At 59.2% G+C, this 19,720-nt stretch overlaps 1 protein-coding gene across 1 annotated transcript in view; it reads left to right on the forward strand.

Annotated features, from left to right (window-relative positions):
* Positions 1–19,720, forward strand: part of IFT140 (intraflagellar transport 140) — a 75,086-nt gene that overhangs the window by 22,094 nt on the left and 33,272 nt on the right. Inside the window, exons 13-18 of the mRNA XM_039246769.1 lie at positions 9,057–9,184; positions 10,226–10,343; positions 12,121–12,251; positions 13,483–13,642; positions 14,692–14,823; positions 17,580–17,779. Of these exons, the coding sequence (XP_039102700.1) occupies positions 9,057–9,184; positions 10,226–10,343; positions 12,121–12,251; positions 13,483–13,642; positions 14,692–14,823; positions 17,580–17,779 (869 nt within the window). The remainder of the gene's footprint in view (positions 1–9,056; positions 9,185–10,225; positions 10,344–12,120; positions 12,252–13,482; positions 13,643–14,691; positions 14,824–17,579; positions 17,780–19,720) is intronic.

The following is a 19,720-nucleotide window of genomic DNA, read 5'->3' on the forward strand; positions in this document are numbered from 1 at the left end:
GAGAGCTGCAGGGAAGGGGGCCAGAGCCCACTGCTGCTGACACTAGTTGGGGACACCTGCCGAGGCCAGGAGGGGCTGTGTCAACGACCCATGGAGGACGCAGCCATGTGAGCACAGCTGACCTGCGGGCCCCGCTGTAGGGGTGGGGGTGGACAGCCAGGGAACGGGGCTCACCCGGGAGTAGCAGAGACTTGCAGTCTGGGACTAGCAAGTTACAGCAAAACCACAGCAAGTCTGCGGCCCCGGGGAGGCTGTCGTAGACCCAACCCCAGGGGTGAGCTGGGGGCTGGGCTGTTGCTGGGAGGGGGACCTCCCCCCTGCTGGGGTAGCACAGTCCACCCTTGAATAACTTGTAGGCAGGGGGGCCAGCCCCCCACACAGTCAAAAATCCACATGTAACTGGACTCCCCAAAACCCTGGTGACTGGAAGCCTTACCAATAGCACAGTCGGTTAACACATATTTTGTACATCATACGTGTTATGCTGCACTTGATCTTGGCTGAAAGGCTGAGAAGCGATTATAGGTGATTTATACTGTATTTTGACGATAAAGCAAACCAGGGAAAAGAGAAGAAAGTCACAAGGAAAATATCTTTACAGTCCATACCGTATTTATCAAAGAAACGTGCATGTAAGTGCGTGAGTGGACAGTGTGGCTCAGACCCATGCTGTTCAAGGGCCAGCAGTGTAGCCACTTGGGGCTGAGAGCGCCCCCTGCCGGCCTCCGACTCCATTTTCTAAATGAGGTTTCCCTTTATTAATTCTCATATTTCCTCTTTTTGATCAAAATCTTTGAAAGCATCGCTGGGGCGCCTGGGTGGCTTAGTCGGTTGAGCGTCCGACTTTCGCTTAGGTCATGATCTCGTGGTTCGTGGGTTCGAGCCCCGCATCGGGCTCTGTGCTGACTGTAGCTCAGGGCCTGGAGCCTGTTTCAGAGTCTGTGACTCCCTCTCTCTCTGACCCTCCCCTGCTCATGCTCTCTCTCTCTCTCTCTCTCCTAGAAATAAAAATTTAAAAAAATTTAAAAAAATTAAAAAAAAGGAAGCATCGCTGATCAAGTCATGCTTTCCGTATTTAGTGGTTCCATTCCTCCGTGCCAGGAAGGACCTTTCCTCTTGTCCCGTCCCACATCACAGGTCCAGTGCATAGCTTGTTGCAAACCGCCCAGAGCCACGTTTCAGTGACAGGGAAGGTCAGGAGGGAGAGAAAGGCAGCCTGAAGGTAGGCGAGCTTAAAGTTTGTATCATTCCGGTGCCTAAGCCTTGAAGATCATCTCCTTATTGGGTATGTCATTTTTTAAAAGTTTGAAGAAGTAACGAAATACAGACCTTAAAAATAATATACAAAAAAGAAGTACATGAGAAGGCCAAACCGTATGACGAGCCGGGACCAGCTGTGAAGGTGTCCGACTGAAATATTCATTGGCACTTTATCTGACGAAGGGGGAAGGGTTCTCCCTGCGGAAGCAGACGGGAGCGGTGTGTTCCTCCTAAAGCCTCCGTGGAGAGCAGCCAGGAGCGCGGCGCCGCGGGACTGCGGGAGCACCCTGCAACCACGGAGAGAGAAAGCAGTAGATGGTGGGCTTTTTGCAAAACTTCAAAGATGTTTTAAAACCGTACTGTTACGTCCAGCGCGCTGCGTGGAACCAGAGCTGTTCTCACCGGTACAGCAGACGCAGTTGTGAATTCAGACCCCTTGGATTCAGGCAGCAGCTTCGATGACAGGCAGACCTCTGTGAATCCTGAATCTTCTCACCCTTCAGAAGAAGCACAGGAAAAATTCATTGTTACTGGCTCGTGACAAGGCCATTACAGAAGGGCTGTAAACGAGGAGTTTCGCCCTTTCTCGACGGGGTGGGGAGCGCAGACCAGAGCACCCCCTTCCAGGAAAGAGGGAAGCGGCAGCGGCGAGGAGGACTCGGGCCTGGGCTGCGCACCTTGGCAGGGCTGTCTCGTCCGCCTCAGTCGCAGGGCCCCTCAGGGTTTGCTGCTTTGTTCAGATGCATCACGTGAATCCAGAGTCTGTTTCCTGTGGTTCGGTAGCACAAAGGTTGTTTACCAGTGGCTGATAAGAACCTTTCCAGTGGGGAAGAAGAGAATCTTTCCGGAGGCTTCTTTTCCCACAGAGCCTCCAGGTTGCGAGACTGATCTGAAGTCCTCGTCTCCCAGGAGCACACGGTGAAAAGATCGCTCCATCAAAGCAGGGTTTGGGTTTTTCTTTTTTTTTTTTTTGTTAACGTTTATTCATTTTTGAGAGAGAGACAGAGCGTGAACGGGGAAGGGGCAGAGAGGGAGACGCAGAATGTGAAGCAGGCTCCAGAATCAGAGCCCGACGCTCAAACCCACGAACCACTAGATCATGACCTGAGCCGAAGTCGGATGTTTATCTGACTGAGCACCCCCAGGCACCCCAAAGCATGGTTATTTTTCACAGAAGCAGTTGCACCTGTGCGACCTTGAAGTGTATGTCCCGTTATCAGCTGCGGGTCAGAGGTGGCTGGGGCCAAGTGCACGGAGAGCCCAGGAGCCCCCGAGAGGGCGGTGGATCCGAGATTTAGGACCGACAGCAGTGCTTTAGGCCAAGCCAGTTGGAGGGTCTCCACACATTTTGCCGATTGAGTTCACGGTGCCGTTAGGTGACTGCGACTGACCCGCGGCGAGGACACAGTGCGACCAGACAGACTGACTCACCGCAGCGCCTGCCAGAGGACAGGCTCCCGGTCACCGTGTGGCGGGAGAGCGGTCCCCAGGTAGCGGGGACGTTTTCTGACGGAACTTTGGCCACGGAAACAGCGGGGGCCTGTCTGCAAGGGAAAACTCCAGTCTGGTGAGAAAGCAGACGGACCACGACCAGAACGTACCTGCGCCCGTGAGATGGGCAAGTTTTACAAAATCCACCCGTAGAGCAGGTTTCTCTGGATCATACTTCTGACGGGCACGACACGCGAGGGGGCATTTAATGGCCTTATCAGTATTTCTCCATGTTGGTTCACAAACCCCATCATTTTGCCAGTAAACCAGTGGTTTAATAGACGTCTGGTGGTCTTGAGTGGGATTTTGGAGCTTCTGGGAGGGCCGGACGGTTACTTGGCCCAAATGAAAGCTCTCTTTTTATCGAACCAACGGTTACTAGCTTTCCAGTGTTGTCTTTCTTTTCTGGGGCCAATCGATGGGCCTTGCTGGGCAATTCTTCCGAATCGTCATTTGAAAGAGCACGTTGTGGAACATGACGGACGCCTGGCCACCGGTCTCCTTGGCGGCAGCGTTTCGGGTGGAAATATCAGCACAGCGGTGGCCTCCAGGGAGTCAAATCTCGAATGCCCAGGAACCTTAACAGTAGTCAGAGGCGCTGGCAGAGGGAAGGCTTCTAATACATTGTGGACGACAGAGGAGCCGTCCGAAATCAGATCCGCTTCGGAGCCAAGGAGACCTTGTGCTCCCAGATCCTCGCCGCATCCTCGGCTGCCCTGAAGGCACACGGAGCTCCGTGTCCATGTGCATGTGTGGGTTTTACCCCTGGCCGAGGTGCAGGCTCCGGGACGGCCACACAGCTGCTGCCTCGGTGACTTCCCGCGCGACTTGCTGCAGCCGACCCCACTCGGTGCTGGCCGCGCCTCCATTACCCAGGAGCCATCAGCAAACCAGGAAAATGAGCGCTGGTTGGAGGAGTTTCCTGTCACTGGCGGTGAGTGATCTGTTGGCGGCAGGCGGTCATGAGGGGTTTCATGTGCGTCCAGGTGGAGTCCTCGTTCAGGGATCCGAGGCCCAAAGCATCAAAGCCGTTTGAGCAGACTGCAACTTTTCTTTGGAGACTTTGTCTCTCTCCCTTTTTTTAAGTTTATTTATTAATTTCGGGGCGGGGGAGTGGGCTGTGTGTGAGGAGGTGGGGCTCAGAGAGAGAATCCCAAGCAGGCTCCATGCTGTCAGCGCAGAGCTCAACTTGGGGCTTGGATTTATGATCCGTGAGATCGTGACCTGAGCCGAAATCAGGAGTCAGACATTTAGCCAACTGAGCCCCGGCCCTGGGTGCCCTGGAGATGTCGTCTGTTCAAGGCCAGAACCGCTAACAGATGAATGCTGTTCCCCGGAAAGCGACACATTGTAACAACCTAGAGTCTCCAGAAAACTGCATCATCCGAATCAGCTTTTACCGTTGGGGAAAAGGAAGGGCCTCCGAGAAACACCGGGCCATTGCCGCCTGTCCTTATCAATTCGAATACCAAAACTGCACGGCACAGATCGAATACGGCGAGAAGTTTGCTTGGAATGGACGTTAGCGGTGGAGGAGAGTTGGAAACAACGGGGTGCCATCTCTTGCTCCCGGGGCCTCGACAGACCTGCCCCCCCAGCCGCTGGCTTCTCTCACAGGTAAACCGGGATGTGGCAGGACTGGCCCTGGGCCTTGTGATCGACCATGGGTCTCCCGCCTTCAAGGACATCTTCATTGAAGGGCACTGTTCGGGGGAGAGCTTCTGAGGGATCTGAATCTTGGTGGGAAGCGCAGTATGGACTCGGCTGGTATCAGTCAAGGTCGTTGCTTATAAAGAGGCTGGTAGCCCATCCAATAGGGACAAAGAACCAGTGTCCCCAGACTCGGCGCTGGGGCCGTCAGAAAAGGAGCTAATAAAAGACCCTGAAGGGTCGTTTATTTCTTCACGCTGGCTGTTTTGAGTACTGTCATCAAATTGGCAATTATTTCCCCCTTTTGGGAGAAATTCTAGCCTGATGCTCTTCTGAGAAGTCTTGACCCAGCAGATGAGCAGTCGGAGGTGGTAGGAGGAGGGGCGTGTGTCCCTCCAACGGCCCGGACGGGAGGGAAGGGGGCGAGGGCCAGGGAGCCGGCGGGGCCACCCGCTGTTTGAGCCGGTAACGAATTCCGAGGCCGGGGCAGCTTTACAGCAGGGAGGTTGAACAAGAACGCGGCTCCGTGTCAGTAAGGACAGAGGGTCAGTCCCAATTTGGAGAGGAGTTTGAGCCGGTTAAGAGGGAGGACCGGAAGGGGCCCCATTACGGGCAGCTGGGGCACCGCCCAGGCTGGGGTGGGGTGCCGGGTGCGCGTCATTACGTCGCCACGGCCTTTCCAGGGTCCTGGCCAGAAGGCAGGGGTATCTGGTTTTGTTCACCGGCCTTCATTTGGCAGAGTTGAAAATTAAGAATTTTAGCCGTTTTTCTTCTAGGCTGCTCATCTGGGACACAAGCTGGCTGGTTTGCCTGATTAACTACACGTGGAGGGACACGGATTCCCATCCCAGTCTGTTCAGTAAAGAGTTAAATGCAATCCGGGGGCTCAACACCGAAAAGAAGACCAGAGGGGCACCTGGTTGGTTCGGTCAGTCAAGCGTCTGACTCTTGATCTTGGCTCATGTCATGAGCTCGTGGTTTCATGAGTTCAAGCCACATCAGGCTCTGTGCTAACAGCATGGAACCCTCCTGGGATTCCTCTCTCCTCTCTCTCTCTCTTTCTCTCTCTCTCTCTCTCTCTCTCAAAATAACTAAACATTTAAAACATTGTTTGAAAGAAGACCAGAATTTCCTTTGAAAACAATCTGAAGTCCATTGTAATAGTCACAAACAGGTTCATCAGCCCCTTTTTGTTTTTGTTTTTAGGAGTCTGAATTTTATTCCAATCCACTTGCTTGGGAAAAGCTACTGTAATCACTCAGTGATTTCCAGTGAGTGTTCTAGCACCTTGCAAAGTGTTAGGGATTTTTCTTTTTTAAATTTTTTTTAATGTTTATTTATTTTTGAAGGAGAGAAAGAGGGAGAGACAGAATCCAAAATAAGTGCCAGGCCCCGAGCTGTCAGCACAGAGCCCGACGCGGCTCCAGAACTCGGGAATGGCGAGATTGTGACCTGAGCCAAGGTTGGATGCCCACTTGACTGAGCCACTCAGGCACCCCAGGAAGGCTTAACCTTAACGGGGCAGGTTTGAATAGTTCAGGAGTGGAGGGAGATTCCAAGGAAAAGGGAATGTGACCAAAGGGCCGGAGTGAGGGTGCAGGGCTGTAGAGAAGTGGGGGCAGGTGCAGAGGGAGAGAAAGGGCCTCAGTTCACTCAGAAACAGTATTTTTGTAGAGAGGCAAACTGAGAATCCTGGAAAACGTCCCTCAAAGTCTTGTGTTTCGATGTGTTGTTGTTTTTAAATATTTTATGTTTTTATTGCGTGAGCAGGGGAGGGTCAGAGAGAGAGGGAGACACAGAATCTGAAGTAGGCTCCAGGTTCCGAGCTGTCAGCACAGAGCCCAACGTGAGGCTTGAACCCGCGAACCGTGAGATCATGACCTGAGCCGAAGTCGGATGCTTAACTGATGAGCCACCCAGGCGCCCCTCGAGGTGTTTTTTTTTTTTTTCCAAGTAGCAGCTTTGTGATTTAATTTTGAGCCAAACAATTTGGGGAAGTTACAAGTTATTTTTCATTAAGTCCGTCTGTTTGGTTAGAAAGGCCCATGAGGAGGGGCCATACTTTTTAAACATGAATCCAGTCAGGACCCAAAATGAGGGGCATGGGATGATCTCAAGAGTGTTTTGGTGGCTGGGATCCTGTGTCTTGCAAGTTTTTCTCTAGAAAAAAAAAAAATCCTAACCAGTTGTAAAAAGAAGTTGGACCAAAAGCCAAACAAAAACTCACAAAAAAGACAAAGCCTTAAAAACACATCTCAAGTTAGCCCAGAGAGCTCAAAACACAGAGCAGGGCTCAGAATCCAGGAGCACCGCCGGTGGGTGAGACACAGCAGCGAGCCCGGTTGGCTCCGTGGGCACGGGCGCCTGTTGGCTCACCGGCCTGGAGTCACTGGGAGTCTTCTCTCCGTCACACGTCTGACCCACAAGTACTGTTAACCTTAAAGATAAAACTGCCAGTTATTTTATCCACAAAAGTGGGCTCATCCCGGAGTGGCAGAGAATTGCAACTCGGGACCAGCAAGCTGCAGCAAAACCCCGGGCAGCCCCTGAGGTCAGGAGGGCTCTGGGAAACCAGAAGTCCTTTGGCAGGAGCTGCGACTTCCGAGCATGGCGGCTTCTCGGCTGGGCCGTCGCCCAGGCAGGAGAAAGCCCTCCTTCCTCCGTGGTGCAACGTAGCGCCCACCTGTACGGTGCTGCTTCAGTCTGCGACTGACCGGGAGAGGTAGGGCTGCGGGCGCCCCCGGTGGCCTTCCTGGTTCATCTCAACGGTGGTTTCACCGTACTGACTTTCACTGGGAGGTCACCACGCTGGGAGACGGCGAAAGGCGTACTGGGAACGGGAGAATGGCCTGCGGGACAGGGCGAGAGATCTGTGAAATGGAGGTGACTGAGGAGCCCGCTGGCTGCCTGGGGGGCTCCCGCGACAGATGGGCTGGAGCTACGTGTTGCTGAGTTTGTAGCTACAGGAACGTGCGCCTGCACTCACTGGTCTTGGGCGCGCAGCAAGGCTCCCGGGTTGGGGAAGCCCACAGGCGGCTCTCCAGACTGCTCCTCGCCCCTGAGGACGGACACGTGCACCCCGCGGCGGTCACCGCTCCTTCCAGGCGACGCCGGGCTGCCTCGCACCGCCTGTTCTCAGGCGGGACCCCTTTCTGGGCTGGAGTGCGGCGCCCCGCTGGCCCCCAGGGCTTTACGCCGTTCGGGGCGGTGAGAGCACCTTGGTGACAGGCTGGAGCTTCCGGAGAAGGGGCTGGTGGTGCCGACCGTGAGGCAGAAGCGGGGAGGCGAGGCCGGAGTGCCGCAGGACTCGCACACAGAGTCGTGACACCGAGGCTTTGCTTTCCAGGAAGCGACTTTATTCCTGCGGCACCGCTCAGTTGGGTTCGTACCCAAAAAGCTGAGCGGCCCACATCACATGGCATAGTTGTTTTATCTATTTCCCATTTCTTTGTTTCCCGTGCGTCGTAACACATAAACGTGCAGTCTGATTAAGTTGTCTCAGTTTACAAGGCCATGGGGAATGTAGGCACCTAGGCGCATATCCAGGTGACCTTGAAGTCTCTCCTCTTTTTCTCTCTCCTTAGGGAGGGGGCCCTACCACAGGAGGTCCGGCTGGCTGGACTGAGGCCCTCGTCCCGAAGCCAACGGGGGTGGTGAAGCCTGGAGGGACGGGGACACGCATCCTGGCGTGTTTTACTTTGGCGTTACTTTCCCTAGAAGATAGCTGTCGTGTCTGTGCAGCGGGCAGGGCGGGGGGAGCTGCCAGCAGGATGTCGGGGGTGGGGGGCGCCATGCAGCCTGAGGACCAGAGCCGGGCAGCTGGGAAGGCGGCCACGGCAGAGCGAGGGACCAGGCAGTGCTTGGAGGTGGCGGCCGTTGGACCGCAGGTGGCGCCTGCGGCAGGTCCCGGGAGCCAGTGCCCACGGGGGTGGGGGCGGGGCTCCCCAACACCAAACGCGGAACAGCCCTCATGCACGGGGTGCCCGGAATTCAACTCAGTTCTGACACTGTCCACCCAGAGACAGCACCGGGTCCCCCAGGTCACGGGCTCGTCCCGTGTGACCGCCCCCAGCCGTGCTCCCGCCACAGGCCACAGAGTGGAGCCTCCTCCTCCTGCGGCCCTTCCAGCTGGTTAGAGCGGCGCCCCGAGGTCAGGGAACCCCGTACTCACGCTCAGCGGCGTGTGGAAGGAGGTGACACAGGACACGAGGCGGCAGCCAGATGACGAGGCGCCCAGGGCGTTCCGGGGAGTCCCCGCCAGGTGCCACTCCCCGCACCCCTACCTGCCCGGAGGCCTCCAGCCCAGTCCCTCTGGGTGGTTACGGAGGCCTCACTGCAGCCCTGTGACCAGTGGGTGGTCCTCCGGGCAGCCAGCCCCGCCCCTGGGCGGAAACCGAAAGTCCCCTTTGCTCACGTGAGATGAGACCTCTGTGTGGCCCTTGTCATGAAATTCCACAGTTCTTAGCGGCTGTGAGCCCCAGGTATGCCGGCCGCCGTGTCTTCCCTGTGTGGTGTTAGAATCTGCTCGGTGCTTGCGCACACTTACCCGAGCGCCCACCTAGCGTACAGGACTCCCTGCGGGTGACCCTCCATGGCAAGGGAGACGCTACAGCACAGGCTGCTTTCCTCAAGCCTCGTTCTTTCCTTTTCCTCAGGGGACCGTGAAACAGCTCTTACTGTTCTCCGAGGCAGAGGGGAGCCCGTGCCTCCTTGACGTCTGTGGAAATTTCCTGGTTGTGGGGACAGACCTGGCTCACTTTAAAAGCTTTGATCTTTCCCGAAGGTATGGTTCTTGTCCAATTGTGGGTTCAGTTTCAGACCAAAGAATAGAGCGAAGCTTGTAACAAAGAGAGTCAGGTTAGGTTTTTGTTTTCTCAGAACACGTAAACGTCACGTCTGTTCCCTACTATGGTCTGTTATGGGTGCAGCAGCGTTATGTCCAGAAAAACAACGTCCGTGCTTTAAGTAAAAAAGCACTATTGCCAAAACACGCTAGCCATTATCTGAACTTCCAGCCCCCGTAAGCACAAGTCACCATAACACATACGACAGTAAAAAGCTTTGAGATGACGCGAGAATTACGAAAATGTGACATGGATACCCAAAGTGAGCAGACGGTGTTGGACTGACGTTTTGGCCACAGGATTGCTGCGAACCTTCAATTTGTAAAAAACACTGTGTCTGGAAAGTGGAGTGACGTTAACATACCACCGGCAGGACGAAGGCCAAAACGTGCTGCAGGGAGCGCAGCTGAGTGCGGGGAGGTGGGGGGGAGAGCAGTTGAGCGCGGGGCGGGGAGAGCGGCCAAGCGCAGGGGGGGAGAGGGGCCGAGCCCGGGGGGGAGAGGGGCCGAGCGCGGGGGGGAGAGGGGCCGAGCGCGGGGGGGGGAGAGGGGCCGAGCGCAGGAGGGGGGGAGAGCGGCCGAGCGCGGGGCGGGGGAGAGCGGCCGAGCGCAGGAGTGGGGGGAGAGCGGCCGAGTGCAGGAGTGGGGAGAGCGGCCGAGCGCAGGAGTGGGGGGAGAGCGGCCGAGCGCAGGAGTGGGGGGAGAGCGGCCGAGTGCAGGTTCTGTTCATTAAACCCGGGAACTTTACAAACTCACCCAGACGTTGAGCCGTTATGTTTATGCCTAAAAGTAATAGAATGTCGTTGTCAGGGACGACGCTCGCCCTTGGCCGAGCTGGGCCCCTGCGGTGGCGTACAGGCCCTGGCGTGCGAGCGGCCGCGCCCTCGAGGACCCCCGAGTTCTGTTCTGTGAGGGGAGGTTTCTGCTCCCTCGGAGAGCAGCTTGGGCCCGCCTCCCCTGAGACCCCGTGTCCCCCTGCAGAGAGGCCAAAGTGCACTGCGGCGAACGGACGCTGGCCGCGCTGATCCCGGGCGCAGCGGGGATGGCCTCGCTCAGGTGCAACGCCAGCGGCAGCAGGATCAGCATCCTCCTCAGCAAGGTGGGTGCCCGGCCGCGTCCCCCTCTGGCTGCCAGTCCCTTCTGGGTGCGGGCTCTGCGCCACTCCTCTCTTCTGTCCCTTTTCCCCAGCCAGCTGCGTCCTCTCAACACGAGGGGGGCCGGGCCCTCTGAGCCTCCGGCTTAGAGAAGGCGGGTCGTGACGACAGCGGGGGGCAGTGTGTGACCGAGGGGACGCAGACGTGTCTGTCCTGCTCTGCGCAGGGGCCCTGTCGCCCACGAGTGCTCGCTCGCGAGTCCGTTCGTTCACCACCGGTCACCGTTGCCCTCCGTGACCCAGGCGTTTCGCCCGGCACCGCGGACGCAAGAGGATGTGTAAATGGGAGAGCGCGGCCCCTCCCTGCGGAGGAACGAACCCCTATCAGAGACGGAGTCCGATGCGGGGCCCTGCTGGGTGGGGGACTTCCAGAGGGGTGGGGGGGGGGCGGGGGAGGCACAGGGAGATGCACCCTGAGTGCGAGCAGCTGACAGAGCACGGCCTGGCTGAGGGTCCGCCGTCCCTGGCAGAAGGCGGAGGCCGAGACGGGCACGGACCGGGCGCCAATCTTGGCGCAGGGGCGAGGCAGGAGTGTCACGTAGCATCCTTCTGCAGGTTGCTTCTCAGTGGGGTGGGGGGTGCAGAAGTCCTGTCTCAGGGGGCTGGGGGTCACCCGGTGTGGGTGCGGACGGCTGGGGGCCGGCTCTACCCCGGGCAGCCACGGGGAGGTGGAAGGGGCCGGTGGGGCCTCCTGTCTCCGTGCAGACTTTGAGCCTCCTCTGGGCAGCACGTGGGCCAGTGAAGACAGCCCTGGGCCCCGGGGGGAAGTCTGGCTGGAGATGGGGGTCCTCGGGCAGCAGGAGGCCAGGCCAGGGCCCCCGGGGAACAGGAGCAAACGTGCCCGGGGCCGCGGCACCATCTCCCTGCTGCTGGGGGTGATTGCATGGCAGGGGTGGGGACGGCACGGTGACACTAAGGGACAAAAACGTCTCTCCTCTCACCGGGAATTCTTGTCCGCGATGAAAGAAAAAAATGATGAAGTTCAGGTGTCACAAGGGAGTCTGTGCTGAAAACCAGCTGTCCCTGGCCCCGCGGGCGCCCCCTGGGGGGGGAGGGGGTGCGCTGTGGGAAGGAGGGGCTGGCGCAGGCGGCGGTCGGCCGCTCCCCTACGCAGGGGTGGAGGCTGGGCACCTTCCGCGTCGCTGAAACGTCTCCCGGTTTGTTGCGGTTTCTCCTCTCGCTGATGGTGTTGGTGACGAGTAGGAGCACATTTCTGGGTCGTCGGGCTTGTGATTGGTGGTCGGGCTTCTGGCTTGTTGGTTTGTGATTGTTGTGCTGCTGTTGAGCGTACGGCATTCTCTAAAACTGTGACAAATTGATCTTGCCCTTCAGAGGTACTCGGGCCCCATTTAGCATTCTGTCGTCTGTGAGGATAAAGCCTTGAACAGCCACCCAAGTGGTTGGCATTCATTGCCCCCAACAGCCAAGCCCCCTTTCCCTCGTTCTCATTCAGCTGTGTGGGGGCTGGTGTGTGGGGCCCACTCGTCCGTGCCCCTGCGGTGCGTCCGCCTCAGCCAAGCCCGTACGGACCTTCACAGCGTTCTAGGGGTTCTCAGCCCCCTGAGGTTATAAGCACCCACAGGACAGCGGGCGCAGTGCGATGACGGTGCGCCGGCGTCCACATCAGGAGTGCTGGCGTGGCCGGCGGGCCGTGGACGCTTGTTCTCAAACCCACGGCGTGCTGGCCCCGTGGTTCCGTGAGCCCCGGTTTCTCTTCCCCTAGGCTGACGGCAGCCCCGATTCCAAAATCTGCTTCTACGACGTGGAAATGGACACTGTGACTATCCTGGACTTCAAGACGGGGCAGATTGATCAGAGGGAGAGCTTGTCCTTCAACGGGCAAGAGACCAAGAGGTGAGGCTGTGCTCCAGGGGGATTTCGCTGGAGACCTAGTGAAAGTGATAGTTACCGGTCAGCTTCCGGGCGGGTGGTGGCTGAGTTAGGCTCCAACTTGAAGGCCCTCAGCAATTAGCGGTGCAGAAAGCAGTGAAGCCGACAGCCTGGCGGGTGGGATGGGGACCTGGGATCATCCAGCAGAAACAGGCTTCCGGAAGCGCAGAGGCAGCTGTGGCCACACGATGGCCTGGACGTCGGGAGAGTGGCCGTAACTTGGCCCCGTCCGCTCCTGGAAGGGAGCGCGTCGCAGCGCATCTGTCCCGGTGGTGGTGTCTTTCTAGAAGAGTGATCGTTGCTCTTCACGGAGTTCCTATAAACCTTCAGGGAGTTTGAGTTCCCGCTGCTGCGAGGGACACGCTCTCCCTGCCCCCCCGGAGGGCTCGCATCTGACTGGAAAGCGCGCTGCCCAGGACCCGGGTACGCGTGGGGCGGGCGCCCACACTGCGTGCCAGGCAGCAGAGCTCGGCGCCTGTTCCTTTTGCTGTATTACAGTCCCCTGTCCCTCCACTGCTGAAACCCTCTTCTAGAACCTTCTTTCCCCTGGTGGGAACTGGTCGCCGCTGGCGGCCCTGCCGGAACAGGCCCACCCTCGCTCCTCCCCAGCCTCGCTCTGCTTCCTCGGACCCAGGTGTCCACCACAATTTCATATCATCACCTGCGCCTTGGTCCCCGAGAGCAGTCTTGTCCCAGCTGCCTGCTCTGACACCTCACAGCTCCCCCCTCTGTCAGTCCCCTCGTGTGTGACTCATCCCGTTTTCCTCGCGTGATTTGTGTTTCAGACTCACACTTTCCCCCCACCCTCCACCTCCGAGCTACACCCTCGTGGCCCCAGGAGCAGTGCACAGCCACCCTGCAGACTCCCCTCCGCTTCTGAGGTCTGAGCCCCCCCTTCACCTCCAGACCTACCTTGTCTGTGGGCAGCGCGCCCACCCCTCGGCACACGTCCGCCCCGCAGGACGCGGGGTCCACGCCGTTCCTGGCTCATGCCCTCCCTGGAGCCTCGGGAACCCAAGCTTCGCACGCCCTCCGACAGGCCGCCCTGGGCCTCTCTGACCAGCGTTCTTGCGTCCGAGCGTGGCCCCGGCAGGCTGGCCGCGGGGCCCTGGAGCGGGCCGTCTGCAGAGCGTCCCTGGCGCCTCATACCGACCCGAATGGCCTCTCAGACCTCAGGACGGGCCTTCTCTTTCAGGAGCCACGCCTTTTTGGATGAGACACTGAGAGGCCTCATTCCCGTGAGCCAGTTCTGGGACCAGAGCGAGCCCCGGCTGTTCGTGTGCGAGGCCGTGCGGGAGGCGCCGCCGCAGCCCGGGGACAAGAAGCCCCCCGCCGAGGACAGCCCGGGCCACACGGTACCGTGACTGCGCCGCATGCGTTGCTTGGGGCAGGGGGCTGGGTAGCCCACGGTCCTGACGTGGCTCGTGGGAAAGCTGGAATGAGGTCAGCGCCCTACTGCTACCTTGACCCGCGGCCTGCGTGGCCCCCGGGTTTGCGGGGTGGCGGGTCCCCCTCTGCCCTCACTCAGACTGTCCTACTGTAGTCTGCTTGTTACGCCAAGTGCTGCGTGTTACTATCCCCCCGGGACCGAGCCTGCCACCCGGGGAGTTAGCAGAGCTAGCCCGCAGGGGGCGTGTGTCCTGGGCCCTGGCCTCCCCCCACCAGCCTCCCACCGTAGCGCCCAGGACTCTGACACTTCCTGGTGTTGTGGAAACACCGGGTGCTCCCTGGGAGGGACGAGGGGTCTGTAGCAGGTCCCGGCGAGTCCGCAAGGGCAGCCAGCCCGCCGACGCTGGCGGATTGTGTCCCTGCCAAAGGAAGCCCACCATCCCCGGGGTGCTGAGCGTAGGGCCCCGCATGTCAGCAGTCGGTGTCCTGCCCCCCGACGTTGAGACGCACCCCCGATCCTGGGCCTGAAACGCTGAGTGGCAGCGCACGGGGGCAGCGTCCCCACGAGTCCACGGCTGTCCGGGAGACGCCCCAGGCGGGCGGTGAGGGTGCGCGCCCATCGCCACCCAAGGGCCCTTCCCGGCACGCTGGGCCTGGGCCTCCTGCCGCGCCCGTCCCCGGGGCTGTGCACCCCTGCCCGGACCCCTGGGCCCTCTTCCTCGAGAGCAGAGCAGACGAGAGGCTCTTTCTGAGTTGCTGACTGAGTGAGAGCCCAGCCGCTGAACAGGAAAACCGAAACACCAGAGTTCTGCGGTGCCGTCACCGGCTGGGGTGGGAAGGACTGGTTTTTCTGCGAGAAAACCCGTCCATGAGAGGGTCTAGCGGGAGGTGGGTCCTCTGCGCGAGGCTGTGTGCACACGTCCGTCCTTGTTTCTCTGTGGCGTGAACGTGGGAATCGATGCAGCGTGGAAGGTGACATTGTCGACCACACGCACCGTGTCTCCCTCTCCCCCAGGCGGACGTGCTGGTTCTGTCCTTCTTCATCACCGAAGAGCACGGCTTCTTGCTCCAGGAGAGCTTCCCCCGGCCTCCCGCCTACCAGGCGCTTCTGGGCCTCCAGGTGCCTCACTATTACTTCACGAAGAAGGTGGGAACCCCAGGAGTGCGGGGCCGCGTTCCCGGGTCCCAGGGGTCCTCCCGGCTGCCACAGGCCACCCCTCGACACACGCACCTGCTGTCAGTTGTGCCCCGAGCCCCAGCGGTCAGGGGTCCCCCGGGTCAGGGAAATTACAAGACTTGGCTTTGCCGTCAAGATGGGGCAGCACTGACATGGCAAGTCTGCGTCCCCGGCTAAGGGACCTGCGGCGACGTAGGCGCAGGGGTGGCTCCTGGGGCCGGGCCAGCGTGTGGCTCTTCGGGAGGCATGTCTCACTCACACGTGTGTGTGGTTATTTTTGACGGAACGGGATTGTTTTCACGCACGTGCGCGCTCTCAGGGCTGTCGGTCTCCCTGGGGCTCGGCCCCCTTGTCGCCAGGGTGTCTGGATCCGTGAGCGTCACGGGAGGCACGGCGGCTCTGCCCGCACAGCGGCTCTTCATTCCCGTATCTCAAACTATCTGCGCCGTCACGCTGGCATTTTTCTGGATTTCATTCTCGTTTTGCGTTCGTCAGGCATGGTCTCCTTGCCTTGACTCAAAACATGAGGCGCATCTTCGGTTCTTCCTATCGAGTTTTCCTCCTCATTCCCCTGATTTGGCTTGAAGCAGGGTTCGAGAGCCAGCAGTCAAGAACGAATTCTTGAGGCACTTTGGGGCACGAAGGTGGTTCTATTAAAACACGGGGACGGGACCAGGGGTCAGAAGGAGCTGCACCGGGGTCGGGAGGCGGCTGATAATCTGTGGGAGTTGGGGAGGTAAAGTCAAGGAGGTTCCCAACGGGACTGTGCTTACGCCGCAGACCCCAGGGTCCTGGAGGCCCAGCTGCCGTCCGGCTGAGCAGTTCTCCGGCCCACGGAGCTTTGCCGTGAAGGCAGCCGGGGTTCCTGGGGGGATGTCTGCTCTGCCAGCCTCCAGCATTTGTCCGCGGCCGCAGGTTAGAAGGGAAGTGAATGTTACCCGCATTTCTCCCATTCTGCCCGTCATTCCCAGCCCGGACTCCGGCTTCTCCCCTCCTGTGGGCCTTCCGAGTTCCCCTCGCCTTCCCGGCCCCGCCTGCCGGCCCCAGAGACGCAGCGTGTGCCGCTGTACCCTTACCACTGGGCCCCCAGACTCTGCCTAACTGCATGTGGCCCCTTCTGCTTGCGTCCCTGCCCCGTGCGGCAGCCGCACGCCCGTGTCGCTCCGCAGAACCCTTGTCCGGGCTCAGACTGTGGCTTGAGCGCTCCATGGCTGAGTGTGTAGTGCAGGAAGTAGTTCACAAACTAGATTAGCAAGCTAGGGAGGCTCATTAACTTGGCCTCCAAAGCGCTAGTGGGGAGTAGCTGGGAAGAGTGTTTCTTTAACAGCTGCCCTCCAGGGCCACTGACCCGCATCCAAGGCCATCGATACAGCGTCTGGAGGCTCCCTGTCTGCACCCTCGAGGGTGCGGATGACAGTGTGACGACCCAGGGTCCCCAGCTCAGTGCCCCCCTCTCGGGACAGAGCTGAGGCCCCGTAACGAGGGCAGCGGCCAGTGCGCCTGGCGGCGGAGCCAAGGCACTCTTGTTTCCGTGAGACTTCCGCGGCGCGACCACAGCGGGCCAGGTTCTGATCAGAACGGGGCACCGGGTCCACGGCGTGGCTGACCTGATGGAGTCCGGCCTCTGCCTGGCGGTTCGTGCACAAGTTTTCTGGAAGTTCCCACTTGGTGCCGGCTCTGCAGCTTTCAGCCTCCGCCTGACATGACCCAGCCTGTGCTCACCCACCCAGACTGGGGGCCGCCCCAGGTCCTTTGCTCATGCTCTGCTCTGTGCCTGGAAGGGTCTTGCCATCCACGTCTGGGTCTGACAAATCCTGCCAGTGTTTCGAGTGCCCCCTTAAGTTGGAGACTGCGGATGAACGTCAGGGAGGCCCTGAGATGGAGCAAGACCCGAGCGGGCCGGGGGTCACCCAGCAGCAGCAGCAGCCGCGGCAGGGATGAGGTCTGTTAGGGTTCCCAGACCAGTCCCACCCTGCTGAGAGCCCCCACACCACGGGTCTGCGGTGAAGAAACGCATGGTCATCTGAGTGAGCGAGCACGTCCTGTTGTCAGGCACAGTGTCCCACGAGACCGGGACGAGCCAGGGGAGCGGGGTCCAAGGAGCATGGGCTGTGACCCCCTTAGAGAGGGGCGGGGAACCGGGGCCCGCGCAGAGAGAGGAGCAGGGGTTGCGGGAGGCAGGACACATGTGAGTCCCTGGCCGGAGGTGGGCGGCACCAGGCAGGGCGGAAGGGGGCAGAGTGAGGAGGGGGCACAGGCTGTCAGCAGGTCGTATCTCCAGCTGCCACGCACCTGTCCGGGGAGCGCCATGCAGCGTCGATGATTCTTCTGGAAAACATCGTTGAGGGCACACAGCTAATCCAGGCTGTGGCTTTGGAAAATGCTGCTAGAAATCTTGTCAGTGTGACTTAGTTCTAGGGCCCCGTGCCCAGGGGGGGTCCCTGGTGTGGGGGTGGGATGCCTCTCGAGGCTACAGAGCAGACCTGGGCGCGGGGGGGAACGTTGTCACAGCCCTTCCGTGACTGAGGAGTTGGCATCAGCGAGCTAGATGTGCTTCCTGCTGCCTGAAACCAGAGCCCACGGCTCGCCCGGCCCCTCGCAGGGACTGCGGCCGACCTCCACGCCTACCTGCGGAGAGAGCCGCGCGGACGCGCATCTTGAGCAGAGGCCGGGTGTGCGCGTTCACGTCCCTGACCCGACTGCAAACGGTGCCCTTTGTCCTTCAGCCAGGAGAAGCAGATGGGGAAGACCGGGGGGACCCGGGGTGCCGCTGCGTCCCCCACGTGGTGGGCAGGAGACCACTGCGAGACTTCATCGGGCTGGAGGGCTGCGATAGGGCCGCTCAGGACGCCATGCTTAACTTCAGCTTCTCTGTCACCGCCGGAGACATGGACGAAGCGTTCAAATCCATCAAGCTCATCAAAAGGTGAGGACTCTGCCCACCGAGTTACGAGGGCGTGCGCGCCTCCAGGAGGCCCCCTGCGCATCTCCGTCCCCTCCTCAGGGTTCTGAGAAGCCGCCACTCTCCTGTGACCGTGTCACGGAGGACTCACGGCTTGTCACGCCCCAAGTCAGGTGCGTGAGGCAGCACGGCAGGCGCCGGGGCCCAGCTCCCCTCTGCTGGGCTCCGAGTCTCCCGCGCTGCTGTGGGTTTGATTGGGTTTTAAGTGCTCCGTGTACTTCCCAGTCGAAAGTTGTGTGGTTGCTAAATAGTCACAGCACCTGTCCCTCCGGGAATAACCGCTGCTAAATAAGAGGGCTTTGGTACCAGGCACTGGAAACAGTATGGGGAAACGTGGGTAAGATCGCTCTAAATGTTTTTATTAATTTCTTTAATGTTTATTTATTTTTGAGAGAGAGAGAGAGAGAGAGACAGGGCATGAGCAGGGGAGAGGCAGAGAGAGAGAGAGAGAATGAATCCCAAGCAGGCTCCAGGCTCTGAGCCGTCTGTGCAGAGGCTGACATGGGGCTCAAACCCATGAACCCTGAGATCATGACCTGAGCCGAAGTCGGACACCTAACCGACTGACGCGTCCCCCGGCTCCCCTGCTCTAAACTTTTAAATCACGGACTGCCTATCAGCAGCCTCCTCCCCATTCCTGAGAGAATTCAGCAGTTCTTCTTGAGAGTAGTTACAGATGTTCACCCCCAAAGGGCAGGGGAGCCATTGCACAGTGGAAGTGAAGGGTAACACAGAGCTGAAAGTTGAGCCGCCGCCTGGAACACCCCTGTCGTTCACAGCGATGGTGTCTGGACATGACTCCAAGCCCCTTGTCTTACCTCTAAAGCGGCCAAACCTCGTTTCTGACGAAGGGCCTTGTCCACACAGGCTGTGTATGTGGACCAGAGGGCTCTTCACTTCACAAGTGAACCAGAGTGGCCGGAAGGCACCGCCCGGCCTTTCTCTGGCCTCTTTTCCTTTAATGTAAATACTGTCACAGAGCGTGACCAACCACACGGTCAACTTTAATACTTCAACGTACATTAATGTAGCTGTATGTGTAGAATTATGAAATTGTATGTCTTTCTTTTACATATATTTGTTTTTGAGAGAGAGTCAGCACAAGCGGGGGAGGGTCACAGAAGGGGAGATGACACAGAATCCAAGGATTCTGAGCTGGCAGCACAGAGCCCGACGCGGGGCTCGAACCCATGAACCCCGAGATCATGACCTGAGCCCAAGTCAGACGCCTGACCAGCTGAGACATCCAGGCGCCCCTGAAATTGTACATCTTAACTATTGCATGATTCTTTTAAAAAACTATTATTTTGGAAACATGTTTCGGGGCCTGGGGGGCAGTCCATTGTGGAAAGAAGCTCGGAGGGCAGAAGGTTGGACTTAAAGGTTCCTGTGAGTGAGCTGGGAACGGGTCTGCTTATTTCTACAGCATGTGCCGTTTATTGTGAATGGTCAGGCTCTAGATGCTTTTCCATCGTCCTCAGTTGCGTTGGGATTCTCATAGCGCCAGCCGCGCTGCACTGCTTGTTCTTACTGAAGACAGGCTCCGCACTGGTCACCTCCCGCTCACAGGAAGGTCGAAAGCAGCAGGCCTGAACGTTTTTTAGGGGGAAGCAGCCTCGTGGGGGGGAGGTGGCCTTGTGTGGGGGGAGGCAGTGTGGTGTGGGGGGAGGCAGCCTTGTGTGCAGGGGAGGTGGCCTGGTTTGGGGGGAGGAAGCATGATATGGGGGGAGGCGGCCTCGTATGGGGGGAAAGGCTGTCTGGTGTGGGTGGAGGCAGCCTTCTGTGGGGAAGGCAGCCTGTTGTGGGGGGGGTTGGGTAGGGGGGAGACAGCCTGGGGGAGGAGGAGGGGTCTTGTGGCGGGGAGGGAGGCAGCCTGGTTAGGGGGGAGGCGGCCTCTGGGGGGGG

Source organism: Hyaena hyaena, unplaced genomic scaffold (assembly GCF_003009895.1).
Source record: "Hyaena hyaena isolate Hyena2069 unplaced genomic scaffold, ASM300989v1 scaffold_285, whole genome shotgun sequence".
NCBI lineage: Eukaryota > Metazoa > Chordata > Mammalia > Carnivora > Hyaenidae > Hyaena > Hyaena hyaena.